Source organism: Arvicanthis niloticus, chromosome 1 (genome assembly GCF_011762505.2).
Source record: "Arvicanthis niloticus isolate mArvNil1 chromosome 1, mArvNil1.pat.X, whole genome shotgun sequence".
In the NCBI taxonomy this organism is placed as follows: Eukaryota; Metazoa; Chordata; class Mammalia; order Rodentia; family Muridae; genus Arvicanthis; species Arvicanthis niloticus.
Genome location: NC_047658.1, coordinates 16,512,281 through 16,527,050, shown reverse-complemented (window position 1 = coordinate 16,527,050; position 14,770 = coordinate 16,512,281). Strand labels below are relative to the sequence as shown.

At 36.9% G+C, this 14,770-nt stretch overlaps 1 protein-coding gene across 2 annotated transcripts in view; it reads left to right on the top strand.

The window, feature by feature from the left end:
• LOC117710279 (uncharacterized) overlaps positions 1–14,337 on the top strand; it is an 84,879-nt gene extending 70,542 nt beyond the window's left edge. Inside the window, exons 2-4 of one of the 2 annotated variants that reach the window (XM_034505059.2) lie at positions 8,791–8,917; positions 9,117–9,177; positions 10,489–14,337. In XM_034505059.2, the coding sequence (XP_034360950.2) occupies positions 8,791–8,917; positions 9,117–9,177; positions 10,489–11,782 (1,482 nt within the window). In that variant the 3' untranslated portion in view covers positions 11,783–14,337. The remainder of the gene's footprint in view (positions 1–8,790; positions 8,918–9,116; positions 9,178–10,488) is intronic. The other variant, XM_076932681.1, reaches the window with a different exon arrangement.
• Positions 14,338–14,770: the final 433 nt, after the last annotated feature.

The window sequence follows — 14,770 nt, the reverse complement described above, 5'->3', positions numbered from 1 at the left end:
ATTCTAGATGTACTTAATTTCTTTATTACTGCCTGATAGGATACGGCAGGGTATTTCAGTTTTTTTGGTATCTATGGAGTCTTGCACTGTAATTATGTCATTAAATTTGGAGAAAGTTCCATGAGTTGCTCAGAAGAAGGTATATTCTTTTGTGTTTGGGTGTAATGTGCTGTAAATATCAGTTAGGTCCATTTGGCTTTTTAATGTCACTTAGCTCGAGTTGTTCTCTGCTTAGTTTTTGTCTGCAGGACCTGTCCATTGGTGAGAATGAGGTATTTAAGTCTCCCATTATAAATGCTTGCCAGTCTGTGTGTGATTTAAGCTACAAAGGTTTTTTTGTTTGTTTGTTTTGTTTTTTTGTTTGTTTTTTTTATAATGGTAGCTACTCTTATGTTAGATGTTATGAATTGAAATATTATCTTGGTGAATTTTTTTATTAATGTCTAGTGTCCTCTGTCTCTTGATTAATTTTCATTTGAATTCTATTATTGTTTTTTTATTTTTAGATATTTTTATTTTTAGATATTTTTTATTTATGTATTTATTTTTTACTTATTTTTTTATTTTTAGATATTAAAATGACTACACCAACTTGTTTCTTAGGTCTCTTTGCTTGGAATATCTTTTTCCAACATTTTACCTTGAGGTAATATCTATTTTTGATGTTGAACTGGGTTTCTTGTATGCAGTAGAAGGATTGAAGACCCCCAAACTCGGGAGACCCTTCCTCAAGTCCCGGGAAGTCGCAACCACCCACAGACTCCAAGACACCATACCTGGATGCAATCAGCAGAGGTTTATTAGGGAAGAAAGCTGGCAGCCAGCAGCTAAACTGCACACTCGCGCAGGAGTAGAGTTTGACCAAGCCAGTCAGTCTGAGGAGGGTTTTTAAAGGGAGAAACCACAAACCAGGGGAGTGGGAAGGGGGTTGAGGGGTTGTCAAGGGTACATAACATAAAAATAGTGGAACATTTCAGAGGAACTCACCCTAAATGATTTAGAGTCATGTGAAAATCACTCTGCACACTCATTCTTCTCAAACACGTAGTTTTACCATGTCACTGTGCCCTACCCTATCATTACCAACTATTTCAGGTTAAATATTTCTCACTTTCTCCAGTCACAGCCCCACCTAGATGACTTGTATCTTTTTTGTGGTCAGGAATGTGTCTTCCTGCTTTTGGCTTTTCCCAGCCACAGGTGGATCTACTCCCTGAGGCTTGAGGAATGTAATCCAGCAAGTGTCCTCTGATTCAGGGATAATGTCCTCCACCCAGAATGTGTCCCGGGGCAGTGAAGGCCTGAAATCTTATTTTCAGTTCCACGTTCTGGAACTTGCACTCCTTCTGCTCAGGTCTAAGGGCAAAGAAAAAGCCTGCATATTTTTCACAAAATGGTCTTTATAATTTTTTTACTCTACAAGATGCATCCTGTTTTACCATCCATTCTGTTATCCTGTGTCTTTTTATTGGGGGGAATTGAGGTCATTTATATTGAGAAATATCAATGAATAAGGATTATTAGTTTTTGTATTTTTTTTGTTGGTGTGCTATATGTGTTTGTGTACTTTTAGTTTTGCTGATAATGTGAGATTACTTATTTCTTGTGCTTTCATGTATGTAGCTAATCTTGTGTGGGATTTTTCCTTGACTTGCCATTTGTAGGATTCTATTTATAGACATTGTTTTTTTATTTTATTATTTTCATTTATGGTGATTTAAGTTTTCTAGGTTTAGTAATCAGGGCTGGCTTCTGTGGTTTCATAGAATCTGTGTGTCCAAGCCTTTTGGTTTCAGAGTCTCCTCAAGAAGACAGGAGGAATTCTAGAACACATAAATATAGGAAGTTACTTAGTTCCCCTCCTTTCTTGTCAGTTACTCTCTCTTTGTTATTTACATTTAGGGTTTTGATTATTACATGGCACGGGGATCTTTTGTGATCCAGTCTATTCTCCATGATTCTTGACATCTTCTTTAGGTTAAAAAATATTTTTATGGTTTTCTTGAAAATATTTTCTAGACATTTAAACTGGTATTTTTCTCTATTCCTGTTATTCATAGTTTTTGTCTTCTCATAATACTCCATATAGATCCTGGAAATTTTGTGCTAGAACATTTTTATATTATCATTTTCTTTGACCAACGTATCCATGTCTTCTATTATATCTTAAATGTCCAGTATTCTCTCTTCCATCTCTATTCTGTGGGTAAACTTTGCCTTTGTAGTTTTTAAAAATATTTTATTTACATTTCAGATGCCATCCCCTTTCCCCACTTCCCCTCCCTAGAAAACTTCAATCCCATGCCCTCTTTTCCTTTTTGCTTTTATACATTTTTTTAAAAAATGTTAATCAAAGGCTTTATAAGTTTGGTAATGCTCAATCAGAAGTGTAACCCAATACCCAACCTAGATATATAAACTATCTTTGACTGGTGGAGACACGTGAACATCTGCCTCCATGCCCCCCCCCCTCTTTCTCTCTCTCATCATCTAGCTTCACCCTTCCTGTTAAAAATAAAACTTTTCTCTCAAAATGCAATTAGAGCATAATTATTCCTAATTGTACCAGTGAGGTACAAGATAGTCCTAATACCCAGTCCATCATTTTGTTGACTAACCAGAACCTCTGTCATCTCTCCTAACTAACACACTTAATTTTGAACCTGGCTTTTTTCTTGGCTTTAGAATGAATGTCAGCTGAAAACCATCCACTCAGATGTTTTCTCTCAAAGTAAATAGCCAGGATTGACTATGAGACTACAGGTCTTCAACCCCGTCAGAAATCCAGAATGACTGAGTTAACTGAAATTATGGGAAGCACTAAGCATAGCTTTTAAAACTTAGCCAATTTATAGAGACCGCTGAACACCTGGAAAGCCCCTATACTACCGAACATTGGAGAATCCAATCTTCAGCCTTCTAGCCCAGAATCATCTGACAGACCTTAGTGATGCAGAATTATTAAGGGCTGATTATTCTGTCTAGGCAGATATAATCAATCGACTATTTTGCAAGTGTGTCCTTTTCTGGACAGTAATTTGTCTGTAGATGGAAAGAGGCAACTTGCCTAGTGGCTGTCACCGTACAACTAGAGTAACTCCCAGGATGCTCAGTTTCTTCTTAGAATCCACGACAGGAAGCTGTCAGGAGCAGACAGGTCTCTAATCAAAATGAACATTAACATATAAATATTTGTAACGTCAATTCTATGGACTTCTGACGTTTTGAAAACCAACTACCCATGTAAGGTAACCTGGACTGTTGTCCGTTAACTCCTCTCAGCTATTTCCAAATAAAATATGGAAAACACCCTATCAAGAAACTCAAAGCCATGAATTTGCTATAGTCCCTTAACTCATAGGCTAACTGTCCCAAATCAGTTAAAAAAGTTAAGGAAGGACTGGGTCTAAGCCATGTATTCCTAAATGTGTTATACAGGCACAATGCCATGAGAGTATCAATATTCATCTAATTTTTATATCAATAAGAAGCTCATGCCAATGAAAACCTTAAATTTGAAATCAAAGTAAATTTTGTACCATTTAAGAAATTATAACTTCAACTTGATATTAATTATACTGATTTCTACCAATAGGTTATGGCTATGCAATAAGTCCTAGCTAATCCTCCCTGTTCCGACAAAACCACTACTTTTCCGTAGAAAGACAGACCAATATTAGCCACCTTAGTCCCCAAGCCCAGGGAATAGGGGTGCTGACTCTTCTTTAACTTCTTCAAGCTGATTAAGGGTGTTGAGATATTAGAAGACAGGTGGGGGGGAGTAAATTGATAAGCCTCTGATGCTGTGTCTTCACTGCATCCAGATGGAATTCCAGGACACTGGAGGTTTGGGCAGGTCTGCTCAGTATGCTTGATGAGTAGATACACCAAGGCTGTGTATTCTGCAATATACAATTCTCAGAACAAGTTTTAGTATCAAAAAAATTTTTTTCCTAGAGGGCTGACATTTTTTTAAAGCTGTTGGTTCTAACAACTTTTCTTTTTTTTCCCCTTTTTAAAATTGGTTGTAATATTTACATTTCAAATTTTATCTCCTTATCCCATTCCCCCCACCACCCAGGAACCCCTTATCCCATCCCCCCTCCTTGTGCTTCTATGAGGGTGTGATTTTCCAGTTTCTATGATGCTATTTTCATTAACATAAACTGCCTCCTAAATTTCTAAATCCTTCAATTAAATCTCCTATTTTTCTTTTTTCTTTTTTCTCTCTTTTTTTCTCCTTTTTCTTCTTTTTTCATCTCTCTTTTTTTTAAAATTGGGTATTATATTTACCTTTCAGATTTTATCCCCTTACCCCACTTCCTCCCACCACCCAGAAACCTCCTATCCCATCCCTCCTCCTCATGCTTCTATGAGGCAGTGCCCGCACCTACCCCCCCACTACCCCTCCCCACACTCACATCCCCCCCACACACACTCTGTGTTCGTTTTTTATGGGACCAAGAAACTCCTCTCCCACCTATGCCAACAAGGCCATCCTCCCCTACATATACCGCTGGAGTCATGGGTCCCTTCCTATGTGCTCCCAGGCTGGTGGTTTAGACCCTGGGGGGGGGGCTCTGGTTGTTTGGTATTGTTGCTTTCCTCCTGGGGTCACAAACCCTTTCTGTTCTTTCAGTCTTCTCTCTAAGTTCTCCATTGGGAAACCCTTGATCATATCAGTGGTTAACTGTGAGCATCATCCTCTGAATGTGTTAGTCTTTGGCAGACCTCTAAGTAGACAGCTATATCATATTCTTGACAGCATGCACTTCCAGCTGTCCACATCAGTGTCTAGCTTAAGTGACTGTACATGGGATGAATACCCAGGAATTCATCCTATGGTGGAATGGTCTCCTGATGGCCCCTCCTTCAGTTTCTATCCAATATTTTGTTTCCATATTTGCTCCCTTGAGTATTTTTGTTACTCGTTCTAAGTAGAACTGAGGCATCCCCTCTTAGCCTTCCTTCTTCATGAGCTTCATGTGGTCTGCGGGTTGAGTCTTTGCTATTCCAAGCTTTTGGGCTAACATCCGCTTAACAGAGAGTAAATATCATGTGTATTCTTTTGTGATTGGGTTAACTCACTCTGGGCACCTAAGAAGGTGCCCAAAAGGTCACACTCTCCTGCTAAGACTTCAGTTAGTGCAGTGAGTAGGCAAAGTGATTCAGAGTCCCTGGAAGCAACATTAGATAAAACCTGTTGCAACTGTGGTCCAAGCATGGCAGGGTCCATCACAATTTAAAGGCCAAACTTGGCAGGATCACTGATGTTGTGCTGGTTCCAGAAACAAGAAAGATGAAAAATGTAATGCCATATATTCGTAGTATTTGGCTTTAGTTGCTTACTTATTCCAGCCATCTATGTTTGACAGAGTCAGAGCTGCACTAAGAGTTCCCTGCATGAAACTGCGAGGTAGAAGCCTGAGTTATTTTGAGACCACAAGATGTTGATCTATCTAAGTGATGAGACATTTGCCATGGACAGCTGTGTAGGGACTAGAAGTAACCAAAGAGAAGGGTTTATGAGTTAGTTGAAGGAGTAGGGCCATCTAAGTCCTTTGAACCTGAAGCTGCATGAGTCTGAGACAGAACTACAGGATTTGGTATTTGTCCTGCTGGGGTTCTGTCTTGCTTTGGTTAAATCTTCGCTCACTATGTACCCATTCCTTTCTATTGGAATGGGAATATGTATTCTGTGCCATTGTATATTGGAAAGATATAAATTGTCTTCTGATTTTACCAGATGTGTCAGGCAAGAGACTGCCTTGCGTGTCAAAAGAATCTTGGACATTTGAACAGGGTACAAGCTGTTGCAGAATATAGGAATCACTGAAGTTACACTCCAAGCATTTTCATCATGGAATGACCATGGACTTATACTGACCAGAGTCAGAATGTAGTCAGTTAAATGAAAAGTACCCCATCTGGGATGATGTCTTTGAGCACTCATCTATCTTCAATGACTTTTTGCAGGGAGTTTATTGAAGCTTGTGTAAGAGGAGCCTTTCTAGATGAAATTCCTCATTGAGGACAGGACTTGATTATCTATAGACCCAATATTTCTATTCTTTGTGTCTAATGTTTTGTGGTTGAAATGATCTATCAGCTTTTTCTTGTGATGTTATGCTGTCCCCATTATAAACTCTCTATCCCTAAATCAAATATGATAGTATAGAAGCAATTCCTATTCCATTCTACACGATTTTGCTATCCTAATGCTTTACAGTTTTACTTTTGTTGTTTTTGTTTCTCTGTGAAACCCTGGATGTCCTTCCTATAAGTAGGTTTATAGACTAGAATGGACCAAAATTTAGAAATTCACCTGTCAGACTCCTTTGGACTGGTATTATATATGAGTCAATATGCCTGACTTTATTGTTTTATGGGCCTGAAATGTATGTTTTTGCACATGACAAGCATGTGCTATAGTTTTGTGCTTCACTCATATCTTGAATAATGATATTTGCCAGAGAGTATTATTCTAATATTCATGATGACATGTATTTATGACATTAATTGCAGAATATGGGAATCACTGAAGTTAGACTACAGACATTTCCTGGAATGACCCTGAACTTATAGTGACCAGAGTCAGAATCCAGTCTATTGAATGAAAAATCTTCCTATCTGGGAAGATGTCTTTGAACACTGTCTGTCTTCAATGACATTTTGTGTGTAGCTGAAATGATCCTTCTGATTCATTTGATTTTAAGAGTGAGACATTCTTCCTACATGTTGTGTTTGTTATGAGTCATCTCTCTGCACTATATTGTTTATTTATGGTAAACATTTACATGTTTTCATTTGTTCATTATTACTTTAAATATCTATTGCCTTTAAGTAGGATCTTATTAATGTTACAATTTAAACTGGATATATCAGGTTCCAGGAATATGAATACAGAACTACAGTTGTTGGAGACCCCCACATTAAGCTTGAGATGCCTGGGACCCCCGATGACAAGGAAGAAAAACCTGCTGGATACGGGATGTGGGGAGGTTGGGGAGACCATGTTTCAGAGTGGGAGGCAATAGCCTCTTGTGGGCCCCAGTATGAATACTGAGAGGATCCAAAATCTGCTTCTTTGATGCAAGCATCTCATGATGTCATTTCAGCAATCATCCTTAGTATTTACCTTTTGTTTATCTATTTACTATTCCTTTTCTTTCTTCCTTCTTTGATTAAACTGGTATTTAGTGACCTGGCAAGATCTAGTAGGAACCCACTTGATATCCAGAAATTAGATGTTACCAATAATGTTAAAGTGAAGGCTGTTTCTGAATTCAAGAGAAAATGTATGTTACAGTCACTTGCCCTAGGTGGAAATGAAAGAAACCTAGAGATGCAGGCAGAGACGAGTAATTTCTTAGTAATCAGCTGTTCCCCCAGTTTTAGTCTCAATTCTGTATAATAAAAATGGGATATTTGTTATAAAATTGAGGGTGGAATAATATACATGTATTTCCCAGAAAGTTAGTAATGGGTTCCTTGGGTTTAGAGACGATGGTGGCAGCCCCCTAGGAATTCTCTATACAAGTTGGTTGAGGATGTTTTTGTAGACAGACAGATGGGTTCCAAAAAATTATAAAGACTGCAGGGTCAGCAGTATGACCTCATGTTTGCCCTTTTATGAAACTGTACTGTCTCACATATGTCTGAAAGATACTGACTTTGTAACCACAACACTGCTGCCCTGACCTCACCAGAGACTCTTAGTCAGGAGATATAAAAAAAATTGTGCTTGCTGTAGAATTTCTATGTCTGAGATTCTATAGTTCCCTTTTTTTCTGTTCTAAATCTGTATTACTCTGTATCACAAGAAAATGTTGGCACAGGAAAATAGAGAAGCATTTAGCTACCCTCCTATGAATTTTGTAACTCAATTTACTTGTATGATTTCAATAAAAGACTGGGACTGAGTCAAGTCTAGGTGAACACCCTGACTCCTGAGTTCAAGGGCTAACTCACCCAAAAAGCCAGCCTGTCAGTATTGTATCTCAATTGTATGTTTTCTTATTCACCTACCAGGTATCCTTACTCCTTGATGACTCCTGACTCTTGTCGAGGCTGGACCCCAGCATACAGTGAATGATTAATTCTTTGTAGGAAGTTCAAAATCCTCTGAAGTTCTTCCTATCTTTCTTGTTTCGGTTTTTGCTTTTTTGGGGGGGGGGGGGTTTGGCTTTTTGTTTGTTTTGTGGGGTTTTTTTGTTTTTGTTTTTTGATTGTGGTTTTTTTTTTTTTTTTTTTTTTTTTTTTTTTTTTTTTTTTTTTTTTTTTTTTTCAGCAGAGATGGGGTTCTAATAGGTACCACGGGCTTTCCTGGAACTTTTTAAATATACCAGGCTGTCATTCAAGTCAATAGGATATACCTGCCACTACTTGCTGAGTTTGCGATTAGATTAAAGGCATGAGCAAATACACCCAGCTCGCTCATAGTTTTTTGTAGTTTTTAATTGTTTATATTTATGTCTCAGTGGTTGTAATCTGTTTGCTTCTCTCCTTCTCCCTTTCTATCTCTCTTCCTCTGTCTCTCTCTGTTTTTGTTTGTCTGTATCTGTTAGTTGGCATTTCTTTTGCTACATTATATGCTGTTCAAAGGGCACAGCAATGGCAGGTGAATATCATAATTTGGTTTTCTTTTAAAATGATTTCATGATTATGGATATCTCTGTCATGGGCTAAGTGTGGGAATCACCAGAATTATATGAATATATTGTCAATGAGGTATTCATTAGTGGTATAACTTTCACACTTTGTGTTCTACACATGTATGGGATATTTTAGGATGCATTGACCTATGATGATGTGCATGTGCACTTCACTCGGGAGGAGTGGTCCTTGCTGGATCCATCTCAGAAGAGACTTTACAAAGATGTGATGCTGGAGACCTACAGGAACCTCATTGCTATAGGTAAATTTGAATTTTCCTTGAGGTTTAAAATCAGGTGGGGGAACAACTGTTTCTTGATTATTGATGCTCTTCTGTCATCTTGAATCAGAATGAGGAAGATTGAGGTGAATAAAGTAGGCATGGTCATAAGGTTCACTGTAGATAATGGCTTATTGTCTAATTTCCAATATATCATACATTTTCTGGTACTGCATTTTAGGCTACAATTGGGAAGACCATAATATTGAAGAACATTGTCAAAGTGATAGAAGATATGGAAGGTAATTTTTTTGTGAAACCTGATTCAAATGTGCTTTGGAAAGAAATTTGATGTGTTCTTGAAGTTTTAAAAATCAACAACAGTTTAAACCTTCACAGCTTTAGGATTATGGTAACTATTAAATTCTCACAAAGGCAGGTCCCTCGATGTCAGGCGGCTGATTTGTGCTTGCAAGGCATTCCTCTCTGACAGTATTTCTTCAGATATAACTATTTGAATCGTATCACCATTAGAGCTACACTGTAGAACTGGCATTCTATGTACTTTCACACCACTCAGATATTACAAAGTATACACACTGGGTAGGTGATATATGTCCAAATCCTTCTTTTTTGTTTGTTTGTTTGCTTTTGTTTTTTTTGAGACAGGGTTTCTCTGAGTAGCCCTGGCTGTCCTGGAACTCACTCTATAGACTAGGCTGGCCTCAAACTCAGAAATCCGCCTGCCTCTGCCTCCCAAGTGCTGGGATTAAAGGCGTGCGCCACCACTTCCCGGCTGTTCAAATCCTTCTAATGAGCAAATAGTCCATAGTAGAGCTGCTGTTACTCATATACTTGTCTAAAATTCGCTAAGTTTGGTGAGAGGGGAAGTTTAGGAGAGTTAAGAATGTCGTTGTGGAGAAACCTTAATCTACACCCTACATTTCATGTCTGTGAGGAAGAAAAAGCCAAGTTGTGTGAATACAAGTAGAAACCCTTCATTTGTTATTCTTTTAATAGGTATATCATTTGTCATACTTGATACAGTTTACATGAGCATAGGGATATTGAAAGAAGCAGAATATCTCTTTTTCCTAGAACTATTAAATGATATATGGTAGTCCCCACTTTGAGGAGACTTTCTGAGAGTGATACAAGTTTATAATCACTTAGTGTTTTAACTTCATTTGGAATACAACCACAAACTTGTACTGCAGAAAATGCCTGTGAGCATTAGGAATGTGGAATTCTGTTTGTCCTTCACTTTTCAAATACAGTATAACTCACATTGTAAAAACATTTATGAACATAATTACTGTAGTAAATCTCTTAATTCTTGCAGTTTTCTTCAAATAGCTGAAAAACGTCATGTAGAAAAAGTGTAATATAAATGTGAGCCATGTAATAAATGCCCTGAGAGTCACAAGTCTTTCTAAAGATGCAAAACAACCCACAGTGAAGGGGAACACCAAGACTGTAATCAATGTGATAAGACCTTAAGGTCTGATTCTACCTTACAATTAGACCAAATTGTAAAATTAATTCTTACCAACAAAAATGATTCATCAGTGTAATGTATGTGATAAAACTTTTATGTGTCCCAATTATTGCAGGCATGACAGAAGTCCTGCTGGAGAGAAATCCTATGAATATACACAATGGGAGAAAGCCTTCACATATCACAGTCATCGTCAAAAGCATGAAAGAATTAAAACTCGAGAGAAACCCTCTGAAGGCTTTCAACAGAGTGAAGCCCTTGCATGTCATAGTAGTCTCCAAATACATGAAAGAACAGATACTGGAAAGAAACCCTACAAATGTAATCAATGTGATAAAGCCTTTTTACAACACAAGTATCTTCGGATACATGAAAGAACACATACTGGAGAGAAACCCTACAAATGTAATCAGTGTGATAAAACCTATACACGAAAGAGTCATCTCCAAATACATAAAGTAATACATACTGGAGAGAAACCCTACAAATGTAATCAATGTGATAAAGCCTATTCACGACAACGGACTCTTCGAACACATGAAAGCACACATACTGGAGAAAAACCCTATGAATGTAATCAATGTGGTAAAGCCTTTGCACTTCAGTCTACTTTGACCATGCACAAAAGAACACATACACAAGAGAAACCCTATGAATGTAATCAATGTGGTAAAGCCTTTGCACATCAGTCTACTTTGACCATGCATAAAAGAACACATACACAAGAGAAACCCTATGAATGTAATCAATGTGGAAAAGCCTTTGCATATCATTCTGCTTTGGCCATACATAAAAGAACACATACACAAGAGAAACCCTATGAATGTAATCAGTGTGGAAAAGCCTTTGCACAAAGCAGTCATCTCCGAACACATAAAGTAATACATACTGGAGAAAAACCCTACAAATGTGATCAATGTGGAAAAGCCTTTTCACAACAGAGTCATCTCCGAATACATAAAAGAACACATTTTGGAGAGAAGCCCTACAAATGTAATCAGTGTGATAAATCCTTTGTATCTCACACTTCCCTTCTAAGTCATGAAAGAATTCATACTGGAGAGAAACCTTACAAATGTAATCAATGTGATAAAACCTTTTCTCAACCCCAAAGTCTCAAACAACATAAAAGAACACATACTGGAGAGAAACCCTACAAATGCAATCACTGTGATAAAGCCTTTGCACAAAGCAGTAGTCTCCAACTGCATACAAGAACACATACTGGAGAGAAACCCTATGAATGTAATCAGTGTGGTAAAGCCTTTGCATATCACTGTGGTTTGTCCTCACATAAAAGAATGCATACTGGAGAGAAACCTTATAAATGTAATCAATGTGGTAAAGCTTTTGCACATTCCAGTACTCTCCAATACCATAAAAGGAATCATACTGAAGAAATCCCATGAATGCAATCATTGTTGTGAAACCTATGAAAATCATAATAGTCTCTTAAAACAAAAGGAATTGTCTGGGAGAGGAACCCTATGAAGCTATTTAACATGGTAAGGTCTTTTCACATTGCTGTAGTCTTCATTATCATGGAAGTATGCATACTGTAGAGAGATCATATGAACAGAAGAAATGTGGTAAAGCTTTTGCACATCACAGTTATCTTTTAATGTAGAAAAGAATAGGTATCAGAGAGAAATCCTGAAAGTATGATAGAAGTCATACTTTTACAACATAATATTTTTTTATTTTTACAACATAGTATCTCTGAATACATTAAAGAAAAACTTAGTGGTGAGAAACACTATGAATGAATCAGTGTGGAAAACACATTGTATAACATGGTCATCTTTTAATAAAAGAACACATACTAGAAAGAAACACTTTGCATATAAGCAATGTGGTAAAGACATGAAACCATACTGAACACTATGAAGGTATTCAGTATGGTGAAGTCTTTGCATGTCACAGTTCTCTCCAGATACACAAAAAAATAATGCTGGAGAGAAACCCTACGAATATAATTGATGTGATAAACCATTTTTACAACACAGTTATCTTTGAATACATCAAAAAACACATATTGAAGAGAAAACCTGTGAATGTCAGCAGTGTGGTAAAGCTTTCATATTAAGATGAACTTCACCTATATAAAAATATATATAATGGAGTAAAACTCTCCAAATGCAATCAGTGTGATAAAGCCTTTTTACATAACAGTTATTTTCAAAGGCATGCAAAGAACCATCCTGAAGAGAAACCTTATAAATGTATTTAATATTGCAAAGCCCTTGGACATTTCTGTAACCATCATCATCATGAAACTATTCATACTGGAGTGAAAACCTGTGAGTGCAAGCAACGTGGTAAACCCTTTGCACACCACAGTTATCACTAAATGCAGAGAAAACCACATACTGTAGAGAAACCCTATGAATGGACTCACTGTGGTAAAGCCTTTGCATATCACAGTAGTCTCTGAATACACAAAAGAACACATTCTGGAGAGAAACTATGAATGTAATCAATGTAATAAAACATTTGTGTGTGACAGTCATCTTTGAATATATAAAAGAGCATATACTGGAGAGAAACACTATGAATATAAACAACGTGGTGAAGCCTTTGAATGTAGCCATAGTTTTTCATGATAAAAGGAAATCATAAAGCAGAGAAACCCTATAAATGTAGTTAAATGTGTTAAACTTTTACACATTTTACATTTTAGTTTAGTCTTTACAAAAGAGTAAAACCTTTAGTGTGTAACCAATCTGTTAAAGCCTTTGCGTATCACAGTAGTGTTTGAGGATGTGAAAGAACTCATAATGAAGGGAATCTGACTATGAAGGATTTAGTAAGATTCAGCTACACAAGATTCTTCTGGAGCAAAATAATTTGATGAGTGTCAACCATCTATTCAAGTACAGTGTTCCCTTTTATTTCAATTGCACCTGCAAACTCATCTGCATAAAACCACTATGGATTTAAGTGATAAGCTAATAACTCTTAGATTTCACATGTCTCTTTAATTACACAAAAACTCATCCAGGTATAAAACTTTATGGGTGTGTATTTAATGTCTTTTCTGTTGCTTTGATAAAACATAATGTCTAGGGCAACCTATAAGCCAGTTTAATTTGACTTATGGTTCCACACCAACAAAGTATCATTAAATCAGTTGTGAAGCATGGTAGCTAAAGGAGGAAGCTCAGAGCTCACATCTTCAACCTGAAGCATGTAGCAAGGATGTGGGAACTAGAACTGGCATGCAGATATAAACTCTCAAGCTCACCTTCAATGACATATTTCCTCCACCAGGGCAGCATTTGTTAAATCTTTCCAAATGATCCCATCAACTGAGAAGGATTAATTTCTCTGACTCCAAACATACATACTTGTTTGCTCTTATATGAATCAAACCACAATAAGGAAAAACTGTAGGTAAGCCTTTAGGTATCTTAACATTGTTGTTACAGGAATGAATGCTTACACAAGGAAAACATTCTTGAGTAAATTGCATTTGTTTAATAATTTGTTTAATTTTAATTATGTTCTATCAGTGTATTTTTATATGGCTTTATGCACGTACATGTTGGTTCTGAAGAACCCCTGGGGTAGTCCTGGAGCAGGAATCACAGAATGTCATAAAAACCCTGATCCTTGGTTGTAGAAATAAACTTGTCTTAAATGTTTGGCCATGCCTCTAGCCCTGTAAATATTTGAAAGCATTCATTATGTTGACATCAGGTAATAAGAAAAACCTTCACACACGAGAAAAATCCTATTCCTACAAAGGTAAAGATTTTGACATCACATTCAATCACCAGAAAAATTATTGCTGTACCTCTTTTTCTTAATGGCCTTGAAGAAAGTAAATAATTCATGTTTATGCAAATTTGATGGTTCATATTTCCACATGTGGTTTATACTCTGAAATTTTTGAAGTTGTTTTTGTAGTGTGCTGCTGTATGTGTGACAAATCTCTTTATTAAAGCTTATTTGATGACCTTTATATTGCTTCTGTGGCTACAGGTGTCTTGTATTGTCCTTATACTTGGTGGGAGATGTCTTTTGGCTTTAATGTATATAATATATCTATCAACCAAGTCATCCACTGTTTAAATACTGGACAGCATGCAATCCATAAGTTTTAAGTAAGGGCGTCTGTGAATGGGTTGGGACTCTTGTTCCTGATATTGTCATATTTTCACAAATTCCCTAGAGGTGTTGCTTGATATTCAGCCTGGCTTACATGTCAGTAAATAGTTAGGGCTACATAGAACTCTAGATTATCATGTGTCACCCTCCTGAGTACAAGTCCAAAAGCAGATTTATTCCCAGTGTATCCTGTTTTGTCAACACAACATCAGTGTTAAAATGCTTAACAGAAGAAAATATAAGAAAAATTACATACATAACATGTGTATGCAAAAGTGACATTTTCA